This window comes from Macrotis lagotis, chromosome X, assembly GCF_037893015.1.
Source record: "Macrotis lagotis isolate mMagLag1 chromosome X, bilby.v1.9.chrom.fasta, whole genome shotgun sequence".
In the NCBI taxonomy this organism is placed as follows: Eukaryota; Metazoa; Chordata; class Mammalia; order Peramelemorphia; family Peramelidae; genus Macrotis; species Macrotis lagotis.
In genome coordinates, this window is record NC_133666.1 from 425,436,090 (window position 1) to 425,450,434 (window position 14,345).

At 35.1% G+C, this 14,345-nt stretch overlaps 1 protein-coding gene across 1 annotated transcript in view; it reads right to left on the reverse strand.

Annotated features, from left to right (window-relative positions):
• Nucleotides 1–13,509, reverse strand: part of XKR4 (XK related 4) — a 505,596-nt gene extending 492,087 nt beyond the window's left edge. The window contains 2 exon segments of the mRNA XM_074205152.1: nucleotides 12,700–13,248; nucleotides 13,250–13,509. Of these exon segments, the coding sequence (XP_074061253.1) occupies nucleotides 12,700–13,248; nucleotides 13,250–13,509 (809 nt within the window).
• Between the last annotated feature and the right edge of the window lie 836 nt (nucleotides 13,510–14,345).

Genomic DNA, 14,345 nt, shown 5'->3' on the forward strand with positions numbered 1-14,345 from the left:
CTATATGGCATATATAATTTTTTCAGCAAGTTGACTAAATATGTCCTTCAAGTCTCAGGTAAATAAGCTGCTTCCTCTGTGTACCTTTGCTAGACCACTCCAACTGGATCCCTCCCTCCTTTCAGCATTTTTGTATCAATTTCTTTTCTCTGATCATTAGTGCCATAGCTGATTTGTTAGAGTTCCTAGATTCCGGAGTGTTCCCTTGCTCAGGAATTGAATAGCCATTCTTTTTCCTAGTCTGAATCTTTTTTTTTCTAACCACTGGTAATTTTATGTGCCATGGTCTTGACCATTGGGATTCTGACTTGCTTGTTCATGCACCTCAAGTTCCTTATACTTTAATATAAAACTTCAATCCATATCTTCCAAAATTCAGAATTCTAGGTGGCTTTTCAGAGCCTTGACTTCTCTTGATATTCACACCTGCTTTTGGTTTGACTGCTTGACTATCGAAATGTGTCATATTCACAAATTTTGATATTATGACTTTGCTTCATTGAAAATTTTCCCAGTACATTGAATAGTTCTAATTTGATCTTTGCCATAATCCATGTTGTTGTTGTCACCTTTGTCACTTGTGACATTTATAACATAAATATCATGAAAATCTGGCTTGTATAAAAATTAAATTTAACAGGATTAATTGTTTTTCAACACACAGATATTTATTTTTGAAGAGATCTCATTGAAGTATGTAATCTGGGGTTGTGTATATTTGAATCATGATAGTAATCAGACTTATTTTTAAACATTTGGTGGTAAAAATAATTTCTTTGAAATGTTTATGACACAATATTCTCCATTTGTGTTTCTGTCAGGAGAACTTGGGAATAATTATTCCTAAAGGATGTAAACATTTTATTTAAGTGAAAGTATAATTTAAACAATTTTCCTTTTCATCTATTTCTCATATACATTTAGCTTTTTGTAGTTAGATATTGCTGTTCTTAAATATACAGTGATCCATATTGAGTTTTTTACTGGCTGTAACCCAGGTGTTAATGTAACCAATATTTGTGCTTCATTTTTTTGTTAATAAATGCATCAAGACTCCAATTCAGTGTAAGTATTCTTTTCCTTTCTAATAGCACGAGAGGTTAAAAAAAAAGCATTTCTCCAATTATAATTCCCACAATTTGGGAGCATTTATTTGCTCCCAAATCAAGCATTTCTTTGATAGACTGGATATTCAGGTATATTTGTCCAGGTTTATGTAACAGGTGTACTTGCAGAACTCTCAAATTGTCACAGTATATCTGTGGGGAGGGGTGGATTGTTTCTGGTTTGACTTAATACCAAGAGATTATAATTATAAATAAAAAAATTGACTTTACATAATTGACAGTGAATTAAGGAGTACAAAAATAAGCAAATCACAGATATCTAGAACTAGAAATCACCATATATATATATATATAATATATATATATATAATATATATATATTATATATATATATTTTGTTCAAATTTCTTTTTGGTAGGTGAAGAAACTGAAGTCAAGAAAGGATGTGCTGCACCCCAAAGTCACATATCTGGCTATAAGAAAGCCAAGATTAAAAATCACGTCTTCTACCTAGCTCAGTACCATATCTATTACACCAGGCCCCTTTTAAACTTTTTTTTCCATTTATATTTTTCCCCCACGGTTATTCTCAGCATAAAACTGGTTGAGGCCAGAAATCAGAGTCCTATGTTTTCCCTTTTCCCAATATAATTGTCACTCTTTACGGATGGCAGTCTATTTCCAGACTACAGAACAGGAAAAGTGAAAAATTCAGAGAAACATCTGGAGTCTATTCATGTTGATTATATGAGCCACAGAAAGAGAAGATCAATTGGTTTTTCAAATATCACAGATGGAATTTCCCATAATGGAACTTTAGAAAGTTTTTTCTTGTTTTTAAACAAAATGTACTTTCTTATGTACTCCAAATAAAGTTTTCTCTGACACTTTAAGAGTGCTTTTCTCTGGAGGCAGCTCTTTTTTGTATTTCTAAATATAGTATTACTAAACTACCACTTCTGTACTCTGTTAACAGTAACAATAATGATGATGATGATGATGACGATGACAAATGTTGATTTAAGGTATGTAAATATTTTCTCACTTTATTCTTACAAAAACTGAGAGACAGGTGTTCTTATCACTCACATTTTATAGATGAGAATAGAGAGAAGCAGAGTTTAGGTGATTTTCCCAGGATCACTCAGTTAGATTTTAACTTAGGTATTTCTGATTCTGAAATTAAAAATTCTAAAGTCCCACACAAATATCAATTATCATCATCATCATCATCATCATTATTATTATTTGAAAACTTTATGCTCTCCACCCTGAGTTTTTCCCCCACTGATACCAGTGACAGATTAAAATAGATTTGTAGCATGAGAGTGAGATTTGCAAGGCAAAATGATATATGCATTTATAAAAATCATACTGCCCATTAAGTCCCCAGACATGTTATGCCCTAGATATTCATCCAGATAAACTATACTTGTGACTTCTGTCAGTTAATTATCGTTTGTTAAGGGAGTACTGAATTCTAGGGCAGCCAGGTGGTGAGTGGATAGAGCACTGGGTTTTGAGTCAGAAAGACATGAGTTCAAATCTGGATTAAGACACACAGTGATCTGTCATTTTACCCTGTTTACCTCAGTTCCTCATCTGTAAAATGAGTTGGATAAGAAAATGATAAGCTACTCCAGTATCTTTGCAAAGAAAATCCCAAAATGGGGTCATGAAAATTCAGACACAACTGAAATAACTCAGCAAGAACTGTATGCTAGGTTTTATATTAATTCCTGGAATACATGTCCGAACATATCTCTTTTCTTTGAGAAGAATAATATCTGACCAGAGTTGCAATTTAATTAGCAGCTGATTGAATCAATGACTACATAACTCTGGACTGGCTTTTAATTTCATAGAACTTTTGTCTAGACAAGAGCATTACCACTGACACAAATGATCACACATTAAGTGTGCTTATTATTGCTTTCTTTTTTGATTAAAGGCTGTACAAGAGTATATTCCCTTATGACTGAAAAACTGAGAAAGTGATAAACTTGCTTTTGAGGGGGCATACATTTTATATTTAATGATAGCTCAAATTTCATTTAATTATTTCATTTTGAAATTTAGAATTATTATAATGACAAACCATTTGAAAATGACAATTACAATAAGGGAATTATCTTTAAGTTAGGTTAAGCAAATATTCATTATTTTTTATACATTAATTATCCTTACTGTCAATAGTCCCCAATTGCAATATGAGTTCCTTGAGGTTGTGGACTGTTTTTTGCTTTTGTATACAAAGAACTTAGCAGAGTCTGGAACTAAGCATGAACTTTTTAAAAATTCTTGCTGACTAACTTGGAAAGGGCTAATTTTATTAGTTATGGAACCAGTAATCATAGATAGCTTATGTGTATTTTTTACAAATCTAAAGTTGATGTACAGTAACTCAAAGGAGAACAATGATATTTATTCATCTGCTGTAAATGAAAGATATAAAAATGTACCAAAGTGAATCATTCTTCATCCCACAACTATATATCATGCTTTCTCACCTCCCTCTATGTCTTTTGCTCATGATTTTCTCTATGCTTGGATTACCTTTATCATTCAGGAAGATGATAATTTTACATACTGATAATGTACACATTCCAAGTTCATTAAAGTTCAATAGTTTTCTTTGATATATCCAAGATCTATAAGGAATTCATTCAAATCTATATAAGAGTCATTCCCCAACAGGCAAAGTACCAAAGGATATGAATAGGCAGTTTTCAAAAGGAGAAGTCCAATCTATCAGAAATCCCATGAATAGTGTTTTAAATCACTAATAATTATATAAATGCAAATGAAAATAGTTTTGATATCCTACCTTATATCTATCAGACTGACAAAGATGACAAATTATAAAAAAATGTTGAAGGTGCTATGAGAAAACAGGTACTCAAATGCACTACTGATGAAGTTATGAATTTGTCCAAACATTTTTAAAGCACTTTGAAACTATATCCAGAGAATTAATAAACTGAGCAAACTCTTTGTCCCATATATTGTATCCTCAAAGAAAAAAGAAAGAAAAAGGATCTATCTGTACAAAATATTTTTTGCAGCTCTTTTTTCATTCGCCAAATATTTGAAACACTGGGAATCTTCATATTGGAGAATAGTTAAGCAAATTTTGGTATGGAAATGGAATTGAATGGCATTGTTCAATAAGAAAAGATAAGTGGACAATTTCAATGGAAATTGTGAAACTCTATGAGTCAATGAAGAGCAAGGTGAAAACTAGTAAGCAATTTGCACAATGTCAATGTTACAGAGAGAAAAAAATTTCAATATGTTAGAACTCTAATCCATGCAATGATAAAGCAGAAGACTAAAAAGGATAGAGATGAAACATGTCAATCACCTCATGATAGAGTGATGATGAAATGTGGAAGAGGCAAACATTTATAGACAGGGCTTTTGTGATAATTTGTTTTGGTACACTATACAGCTATTTATTGGGAATTTTCTTTTTTCTTTGCTTAGTGAGAACATGGTGGGAGGGATAGATAAATTTATAAAATCTTTTTCAGTAAAAAATTAAATGAAAGTTGGCAAAAATAAAACATCAGGTCATGAGTGAGAGTTAATGTCTCTTGATTCCCACTCCACTGTTTTCTCTATTTGTCCTAATACCTCTCTACATTAACCATTCTCTGAAAGAAGACTATCACAAGATGATTCACTATCATTGATCTTCCCAGTTGGTACTGTTCTCATACCCTCTTATAGTTAGAAAAGACCAAAAGGGACCATATAGTTCTCTACTACTACTACCACAAAAATTTTAGCTTAATAATTATCCCTTTTCTTTACCTGACTTTACACATTACCCATAAGCTGCCTCCAAATAGACAGAGTAGAGTAGACACTAAAATTTAGTATTTAATATCCAGTTGTGTACTTAGAAACATATCAGCAAGGGGAGTCTGTAAAGAAATATTAATTTAGTTTTCCCAGTTAAAATGTATTATTATTTACTAGTTCTTGCCTGCAGATACAGGAATGAAGATGCAATTCAGGTACAATTGTCCCAAGGGGACTCTACTCCTTATGATATTTAGCCCCAATAATACATAAAAAATGTTGATAATTTCAGATCACTTAGCTAGATTTAGGAATATTTTGCCCAGTTTTCAAATTATTTGTTTTAATTTCCTGATTTACTTTCATGTTTGCCAATTTTCAGTGGGCTATCAACAACAGTCATTCTAAGAGTTGGTGTCCTCCATTGACAATAATGTAGTGGGGAGAAATATAATTTAAGGTTAGGCAAATGCAGGAAATATTTTCCCATTGTGAATTATTGTGCACCATTTTGATAGGATACAAGTAGAAAATGCTATAATCCTTATATATCCATTTAAATTCCTCTTTAATGCCAACACTAAAAATGTCTTTATATACTTAAATGGGGTTATAACAAGGGAACTGCAAATATTTTCCCCCCGAAAGACCAAACAAAATCTTCATCTCAATATATTATATAAATAGTACTTTTTTATATTTGGGAACTTTTCAAAGCTTTCATTTCTTCTGTTGTTTCATCTTTTTGATATAAATACAAAAAATTGTTAGTCCAATTTAAGTTCTTCATCTGTTTTCACAATTTCTTTTTTACCTCTAAAGGAAGAAAAACAATTGTATTTATGAGATTATAGCAAACAGTTCCATCATAGGGTAGTGATTCTATGTGATCCTTATAGTGAACATATTATTTAAAAGCATAAACTTGGAATTTCTTTCTATAAAAAGTAGGACATATATAATGGGCAATTAAAGGATTAACATTTATGCATCAAAAAGAGTTAGATGAAAATAACTGAGGACATGCACTTTAGGTAAGAAATCCAGAATTCACATATACTCCTCAAACAAAAGGCAACAATATAGAGATATTTAGAAATATTATTAGTGGCCTCTATATTTAACTGTTTGTTTCTGGCAAGATATTGCCACTCCTCATGGATAATATTCTGTACAATAGATATGTTCCTTCCACCTCATGAGGAAAAGAGTTCAAATGTAATTCAATAGGTTAAAGCAATTGAAAATCTTTTCTAGGGGTTATCTCTCTTCCATATAACAAATCTTTAATTTGAAGATGGTTTTTGTTTCTCCTCCATCATCAATTTTATCCAAAGTCATAATTTCGTAGCACTCTTCCTTTTGAGTTCCCCTCAAAATTATAATTACCCTCCTCTGAAAGTGTTTTAGCTTCTTAATCCATCTTAATATGTGTTGTACTAAACTGATCACACAACAAATGTGAACTGGTTAGGAAAGAATATAGTGATAATGAAAAAGGTATCTTTAGTAATCAGGATATCCACATTATTTATACAAACAGTCCCTGAAAGAGCCAGCACTAAGAAGCTGGAATAAAAGCATGGAGAGATGAAAAGTTACATAGGGTTTTACATGTCTATCAGCTAAATTGAAATAACAAGTTTAGTGTTTGAAGAAGTTACATAGATTTGTTATCTTCCAAGGAAATTTCTGTATCTATAAGGCCAGTAAAGAGATTATAAAGAGGCATAACTTCATGTTTCTAAACAAACTCTTTGATTTCTCTTTCTACTTAGTGCAAGTCCAAGTATCTGGCAGCTGAATCTGTCAGACTTAAGAATATTCAGAATCAAGGTTATAGAATCCAAGTCCTAGACTGACAATTAATTTCCATTATAACCTTAATGAAGTCAAACATTTTTTGCTATTTAGTTCTTAAAAAGTGGGAATTATGACAATTTCCTCTCCTTGTTTCACAGAGTTGCTCCAAACATCAAGAAAGTAAAGTTTAGATTTTTTCCAGTGACAATCAAAAAATGAATTTTAAAATTCAAAGTACAAGATCAACATTTTATTTTCTATGCAATATCACTAACAAATGTTATTATTACCCAATTAGCTATTTTGGGAAAGCAGTGCTCCTGTCAAACTCTCTCTATTGACACACTCATCCCTGAAGGCACCTTTGAAATCACTAGGAGTTCTACCAGTGGGAGAAAGATGCCTGAGGCAGACATGGAATGAAAATTTGGCATCAGAACTAGCCAGTTCCCTTAAAATAAGGAACATTTTTTACCCCTTCAGGAGGGTTTGTGGAAAGGAAGACAAATGTATAAAATACCCACTTAAAATGACAGGTGGCACTAACTTTTCATGGTACCTGTAAAACCACAATCTAACATAGAATCAATAATGATTTTTTTTCCTTATTTTTCTAGGGGTTATCTTTCCTTTTTTAAAAATCTTTGTACACTTTTCTATGAATTTTCTTCTATGCACAGAATTAATGATTTGGGATCTGATATTATCCATTTTAGTGATAATTTTCTTGACCAAATTTGTGGTCAGAACATCAGGGGAAAAACACCAGGGAAAGGGACTTTTGACTAATTAGAAACAACCAGAAGTATAGAGCAGAATGAAACAAAAACAATGTTTGTTTGCTTTTTCCTATGAATTTCCCATAAATAGTCAACTACTATCTACTTTAAGGTTTCTAGTGACAGAAAATTCACAAGCTCTTTTTCTTTTTTCATTAAAGGGTGAACATTCTAATTTTGGGCAATTCTAATTATTAAATTAAAAAAAAAACTTTCCTTCTTTCAACTTCCCCTTTGTGTACTACTTCTCCTTTCTGGGGCCAAGAAAAACAAGACATAATCTTTCTCTCTTCCATATAACAGATCTTTAATTGAAGATGGCTTTTGTTTCTCCTCTATCAAGTTTCTCCAAAGTCATAATTTTGTAGCAATCTCCTTTTGAGTTCCCCTCACAATTATGTAACCCTTCTCTGAAAGTATTTTAACTTATTAATCCTTCTGTTTTAGTGTTGTACTAAGCTGATCACATAATAAATGTGAACTGATTAGGAAAGAACATAGAAGAACCAAGCTTCAATATTTCATATTCATATTTTAGGTCTATAAAAAACTGTGATTCCATCCAATTCCTGCTAATTATGAAGGATGTGTACTTATCAATATCAATGTTAAGCATCACTGAAGAGATAATGTAAGCATGGTAACTATTGTTTTTGCCTGTCATCATTCTTTGAAGCAATAGATATAAAAGTTCAAGGTATTTTAGTGACAATGAAGAAATATCAATTATTTTCCCACCATTATCTGTTATAAAATGCCTATCATAATAGACCACCTGAAGGAAGTATAGAAATACTAAGTATGCCTCTTCTCAATAAAACTATTATTGCATTTTCTTGTGTAGAGTTGAAAATTGTACACTAAAGTTTTTTCTGTAAACTCTTGAGATACACTGTACTTTGTTTAAAGACATTTAAAGATTAAAAAGTAAAAATCTTTTAAAAAGGTACATCAAGAATAAATTACTCTTTGAAAAAATGATTCTATTATAGGTGAAATATTCTTATGTAATTAGGATACAAATGTGTACTTTATTAAACTAGGAAGTTGGTGGAGGTATTTTTTTTAAGTTTCCAAAATGACAATAAAAAAAAGTATGTCCTATTTATCGGAACTTTTAGGGTATGGTAAATGGGAGGCAGAAATAATTAGGATGTAGTTTTTGTTAACAGCATTTTTATTTACATAGAATTATTAATTCTAGAGATAATATTTCTGTTTATATCCTGTTGTTTCTCAGACATTATCACTGTAAAGCAAAGTGTTTGCTTTATATATACAATGAAATTTCCATTACATTATTCTTTCATTTAGCTATTTTGTATGTATCAGGCTTAATTTTTTAAACATACAGATAAAGACCAAAGACAACTTTATCTCTTTAGATTTTTTCTTCATATATGATTTCAAAACAGCCCCATGAGAAACATTATAGAGAAGTTTTGTTGTGATGTTGTAATGTCAAAGACATTGTTGTCATTTCAAGTATTTCAAGTGTTATGTGACAACATAAAGATTTACTCAGTCATTATGTTGTACTTTACATCTTGTTTACAATACTTTATTCCCTTTACTAAAAATTATTAGAAACCCAAAATATTGGCTGACAATACATTTAAAATTAGAAAATTATGGGCTAGATATAACTGGTATAAATATTATAAAGAGGAGCAAATATAAAATTTTGTCTGATATCCAGTCTTTTATAATCTGGTTTCTGGTCTGTACCTTTTCAATCTTTGTACACTTTCAGTGACACTGGCTTCCTTACTGTTGCCTGCACAAGACATTCATCTCCATATTCTATGCCTCCTGACTTCCTACAAGTCCCAACTAAAATCCCATTTTTAATAAGAAGTTTTTCTTGATCCATTTTAATGCTAATGCCTTCCTTCTGTTTATTGGTACATACCTTGCTTGTGCATAGTTGTTTTCATGGTGTCTCCTTCACTGTAAGCTCCTTGAGAGCAGGAACTGCCTTTTTATTTTAATCCTTAGTATTTAGCACTGTACCTACCACATAGCAGATATTCAATAACTGCTTATGGACAGACTTAATAAAAGAGAAATAGCTTTCAATGAGTTTTCTGTAAAAGTATTTCTTAACCTGGTCCATAACTGACTGAAAACATCCAGGTCATATTGGATTTCTCCTGAACTAAAGTCCAATCCTAATAAGTTCTTGAAAAGAGGGGAAAAGAATAAGAAGGAAGTATTACTTTTTCATTCATTAACAGAGTTCTTTTGTAGTTATAATTGCTATGGCAGCAAAAGTTCACTTTCATTATTTCAAATAGCTCTTTCCCAGGATCACCCCATGCAACATTAAAAACCACCATTAATTTCCCATTAGTAAGCTTTAATTAAAATGAATATGTATCATTGCTTACAGCAATTGCATTTGTAAGAAATGCATAAATAAATATGAATCTTGACTAGAATACTCCAAATGACAATTTCCACCAAAATCAGCATTTTTATATCATTTCCAAAAGTTTTTTTTTCCCTGACAACTTTCAGAACTTTCCCAATCTCCTAAAATAACTAGAATTTCATGGAAACACTTAGAATAAACAGTTACCAAGCTAGTTAAAATCTATTTTATTGATCAGAGAAAGTAGCATTCTAAAACATGAATAATGTTCTCATGTTCTTTGGCCCATTGGGTACTGTTGTGTATTTTTAGTTCAAAGCTTTTGAACAAAAGCTCTGTGAGTGAATGGAATTACTATTTTAAAGAATCAGACTCTTGTAAAACCTTCTAGTTAGTAGTATAATCAATAAAATGAACAATATTTAATTTAAATTAGTAAAAAATAATTTCTATTTCCTAAAGACCTAGATTAACCCTTATTGAACAGAAAAATGTATAATTTGGGGAATGTTTCCTTATTTACAGTTCTTTAAGTTTTTTCCTTGTTTTCCCACCAGTACATAATTTAAAAGAAAGTCAGTGAATTGGAGGATGAAGATTTGTGAAGGGCAAAAGAAGCTAATTGGCCTTTGAGTGTGGTCATAACAGATTATCCTAAACATTAACTATCAGTCACACTTTATGGAAAATGTTAAGGTGGACCAGCTGCTAAGGTTATTTCAATTAACCAATTTTCCTGAAAAATGTGTGTGTGTGTGTGTGTGTGGGGGCAACATAAAAAATTTAGTCCACCAACAATGGATCATAATTTCTTTTGGCATGCTCTGAATTTTCCAAGAAAAAAAGATTATGTGAATGTTTAGCAAAAGGACTAAACTATCAGCATTGACATTCCTAAAAGTTAAGCTATATAACTGAAAAACAAATCTTTTTTTCTCTTCACCTCTACCTCTACTTCCTCTTTCCTCCTTATTGCCCTTTCTATAGGAATTAAGATATGGTGGAACTTTGATATTTAAAAGCCTTTTACTTTTCCTTCTTATTCCTTAGGAGAACTATACACATATACACAAAGCTTTGCAGAAAGTCACCTTCTCAGAATTATCATTATATTTCATTTAATTGTTTCTTAAAAGTGCTTGAATCATTACTATAGATCTAAGAAGAAAATCTGGTGTAGAACACTAAAGATGGTTGAAGCAGTTTGCAAAAATTGTCTAAATTTTGCAAAAATCTATCATAAATCAAAATTTTAAAACATCTGCTATTGTAGTTTTAGCTATCACTAAATGTTTACAGTCCTTGCCGAAAGTTAAACACTATAGACAATTCATGTTGAACTTGGAGCTACAGAAGCATGAAAAATAGTTCAAAGAAATAAATCATTGCAAGATTTTAAATCTATTGGAAATAGGACTTTCACATTGTAATATTTCAAAATGTAAAGAAGTATTCAAATTGTGAGGGTATCAAAATTCAAGTTTTCTTAGGTTACTGTGTTGCCTAAATATTTCTTACAAAACTCTGGGACATCTGAAAAGAAATAATTCTTAATTATTTTATGCCAGTCTCTCTGTAAACCCTTTATACTAGGAAATTAGAAGAGGATCAGGCAATCACTTTCATAATTGCAAGCTATGATGTTCAGTGCAAGGCTTCAGATAGCTCTTTAGATTAGCTCCATAGGATCTAAAAGTTACTTCCACGCTGCCTTTTTTCTATTCAGTGACCAAATTTGAAGTTTGAACAGAACTCAAAAATGAGTTTAACATAATGTTGATAATAGTGAAGTATAGAACCATGTCTCCTACCTAGACATACTTTCTAAGAAGTTTTCTATTTTTACACATGGTGCAATTACAGAAACTGTACTATCCATTCAGTATTTGAGAAATTCCAGAGTAGTAACATCTTTATTCACATATATGTATGTATATATATATATATATATATATATATATATATATTTCATCATATTGTAAAATGTTGCTATTGAAGTTTCTTCAAAAAAGAAAATGACCCCCAAATAATCATTTTGCATCTTATATCCAAATCCTTTCACTTAACAAGTTCACTTTGGCATTTCACTTTAAAAATTTAAGTGATCAGTATGTAAAAAGATTGTTATCTTATAATAGAGTAAAAGCACCAACTAAATACCAAAGAGAATTGCCACATATACAGGTACTGCCTCTCCACCAGTTTTTAATCAGTTTAGAAAGCAAGCATGATGATAGAGAATCTGATGAACTTAAAAAAGTAATTCTGAAGCCACATAACAAACATTTTTGGTAGTCATTTACATCAACCTAGGGAGGAAGAAAGGAGTATCACACTGAAAGCATGCCCTAAATGCAAAGAAAACGGTGTATCTTTCAGGCACTTTCCTTTTAAATCTAATTTTGTCACAGGAAGACTGCTAAAAACCTGAGTGCTTCTGTTGGATGCTCAATCACATCTAACTAGAAATAGAAATTTTCTGGAGGAACAAAAGGAATACAATTGCCCATGTAGCACTTCCAAATCTAACAAGTTCTACATTAAAAGCTTCTCAGTGGAGCCCCTCCCACTCACCAAAGCATTATCAGTTTAAAAAAAAGGTGGAGGAGACTTTAGCAATTGAAACAGCTAGAAGAAGAGAATGAGGAAGGGTGGGGTAATCGACTCCACTTTGCCCCTTCTCTGATCCTTTCCCAAAGTAATAGCTTCAAATTAAAAAAAAAAATCCTCACTCTGCAAGTGTCCGAAGTACCTGAGAAAGTGTGACTTAGACAATACCACCACAAACTATAACAGTGCAAAAACAAAAGTGGGTGTTCGTGTCATATTGGCAGCAAGCCTGTCTTTCCCTCCACCCCTAATACAGTACCTCCAGATTTGCCCGAGCTGCAAGATGTGGATGAGTGACTGCAGGAGCCAGATGCAGAAGGAACAGGATGGAGACCTGTTCTTGCCGCTGGCCCGGGTGGCACTGCTGCTGTTGCTGCTGTTGGTGGTGGTGTAGCTCTTACTGGCATTGGAAGCTTGCCTTTGCGGTGTTGAAGGACGAGCATCCCCTTCGCCGACTGCAGACCCACCGCTGACCACCGTCTTGCAGTCGGCTGCAGGCTGAGGGCAGCTGGCAGAAGAGGAAGCCGGGGCAGCGGCGGAGGCGCCCGCGGAGCTGTCCTCGGTGCTGAAGTCGTGCACGAACCAGCGGAAACTGAACACCTGCACAGAGAGGGAACCCAGCACCACGAAGAAAAGAGTGAGTCCGAACCACCAGCGCTGGCCCCGCAGGTAGTAGTCCACGGCCAGCCAGATGTCTGTGCCCACATCCGCGAAGTACACGGCCACGGCGGCCAGGATCCAGAGGCAGTCCCACAGCGAGTAGCGTTGCTGCTCCCTGCCCAGACGCAGGCACAGCGAGGAGGAGCCCCCCCCCACCGCCGCCGCCGGAGACCCCCGAGCCGCCGCCCGAGCCGCCGCCGCCGCAGCAGCAGCACCGGGAGCAGCCGCCGCCGCTACCGTCCGCGCAGCAGCCACCCCCGGCCGCCTCCTCGTCCTCAGCCCCGGACCCCGACGGCAGACCTGGAGCCAATCCCTGCACGGAGCCCGAGTGGTCCGAATTCTGCAGCGGGGTGAACGCCACGTCGCTGCTCTTCTTCATTTTCAGTCTCCCGTCTGACTTAGCGGCCATGATGCCTTAAAACCACAGAAAAACCCTCCTTTATCTGACACCTTTCCCCCTGCTGTCTCCTCCTCCAGCCACCTCCTTTTTTCTCTCTTCTATTTCTCCTCCTTCCTTCCCCTCCCTTTCCTTCTCCACTCCCTCCCTCCGCCTTTTCCTCCGCCGCCGCTGCTGCTGCTGCTGCTGCCGCTCCACTCCCTGATTTCCTAGCCGACTGGCTGGCTGGGGAGGTAGGATCTGGGCTGGGGCTAGCAGCTCCCCTTCCGCCAGCTGGAGCGCCGCCTGGCTGCCTCCTGCAAGCCAACCTTCCTATCCCTCTCTTTCCAGTCCCCTTCTTCTTTTTCTTCTTCTTCTCCCTCTTTTCCCGGTTGCTGCTGCTGTCCGAGCCGCCGCCGCCGCCAGCAGCAGCAGCAGCAGCAGCAGCAGCCGCGGCGGCGGTCCTCGGACCTGTACATTCCTCTCCTCTCCCTCCCTCCCTCTTCTCTCTCCCTCCCCCCACCAGCTGACTCCGAGTGAGAGGATGACCTCATCCCTTCTCTCCCAGCTGCTGCCGCTCCCAGCCCTATACGAAAGGGGAGGGGGAAGGAGGGCCCCCCGGAGGAGAAGGAGGAGGGGAAAAGGGTGGAGAAGTGGCACCTTCCTAATCCCAGAGAGGTTAAGGTGTGCAGGGCCAACAGGATCGATTTGCTCGTGTAGGAGATTTTGGGAGAGTCTAGTAGATTTGCTCGAAACAGGGGAAGGGGAGAAGAAAGAGGTGAAGGGAGGGGTCCCCTGCATCAAACCCGAGAAAGGGAAAGAGGATTGTGAGAGCAGCTTGTATATTGGTGGACTAGGGAGGAAAGTCC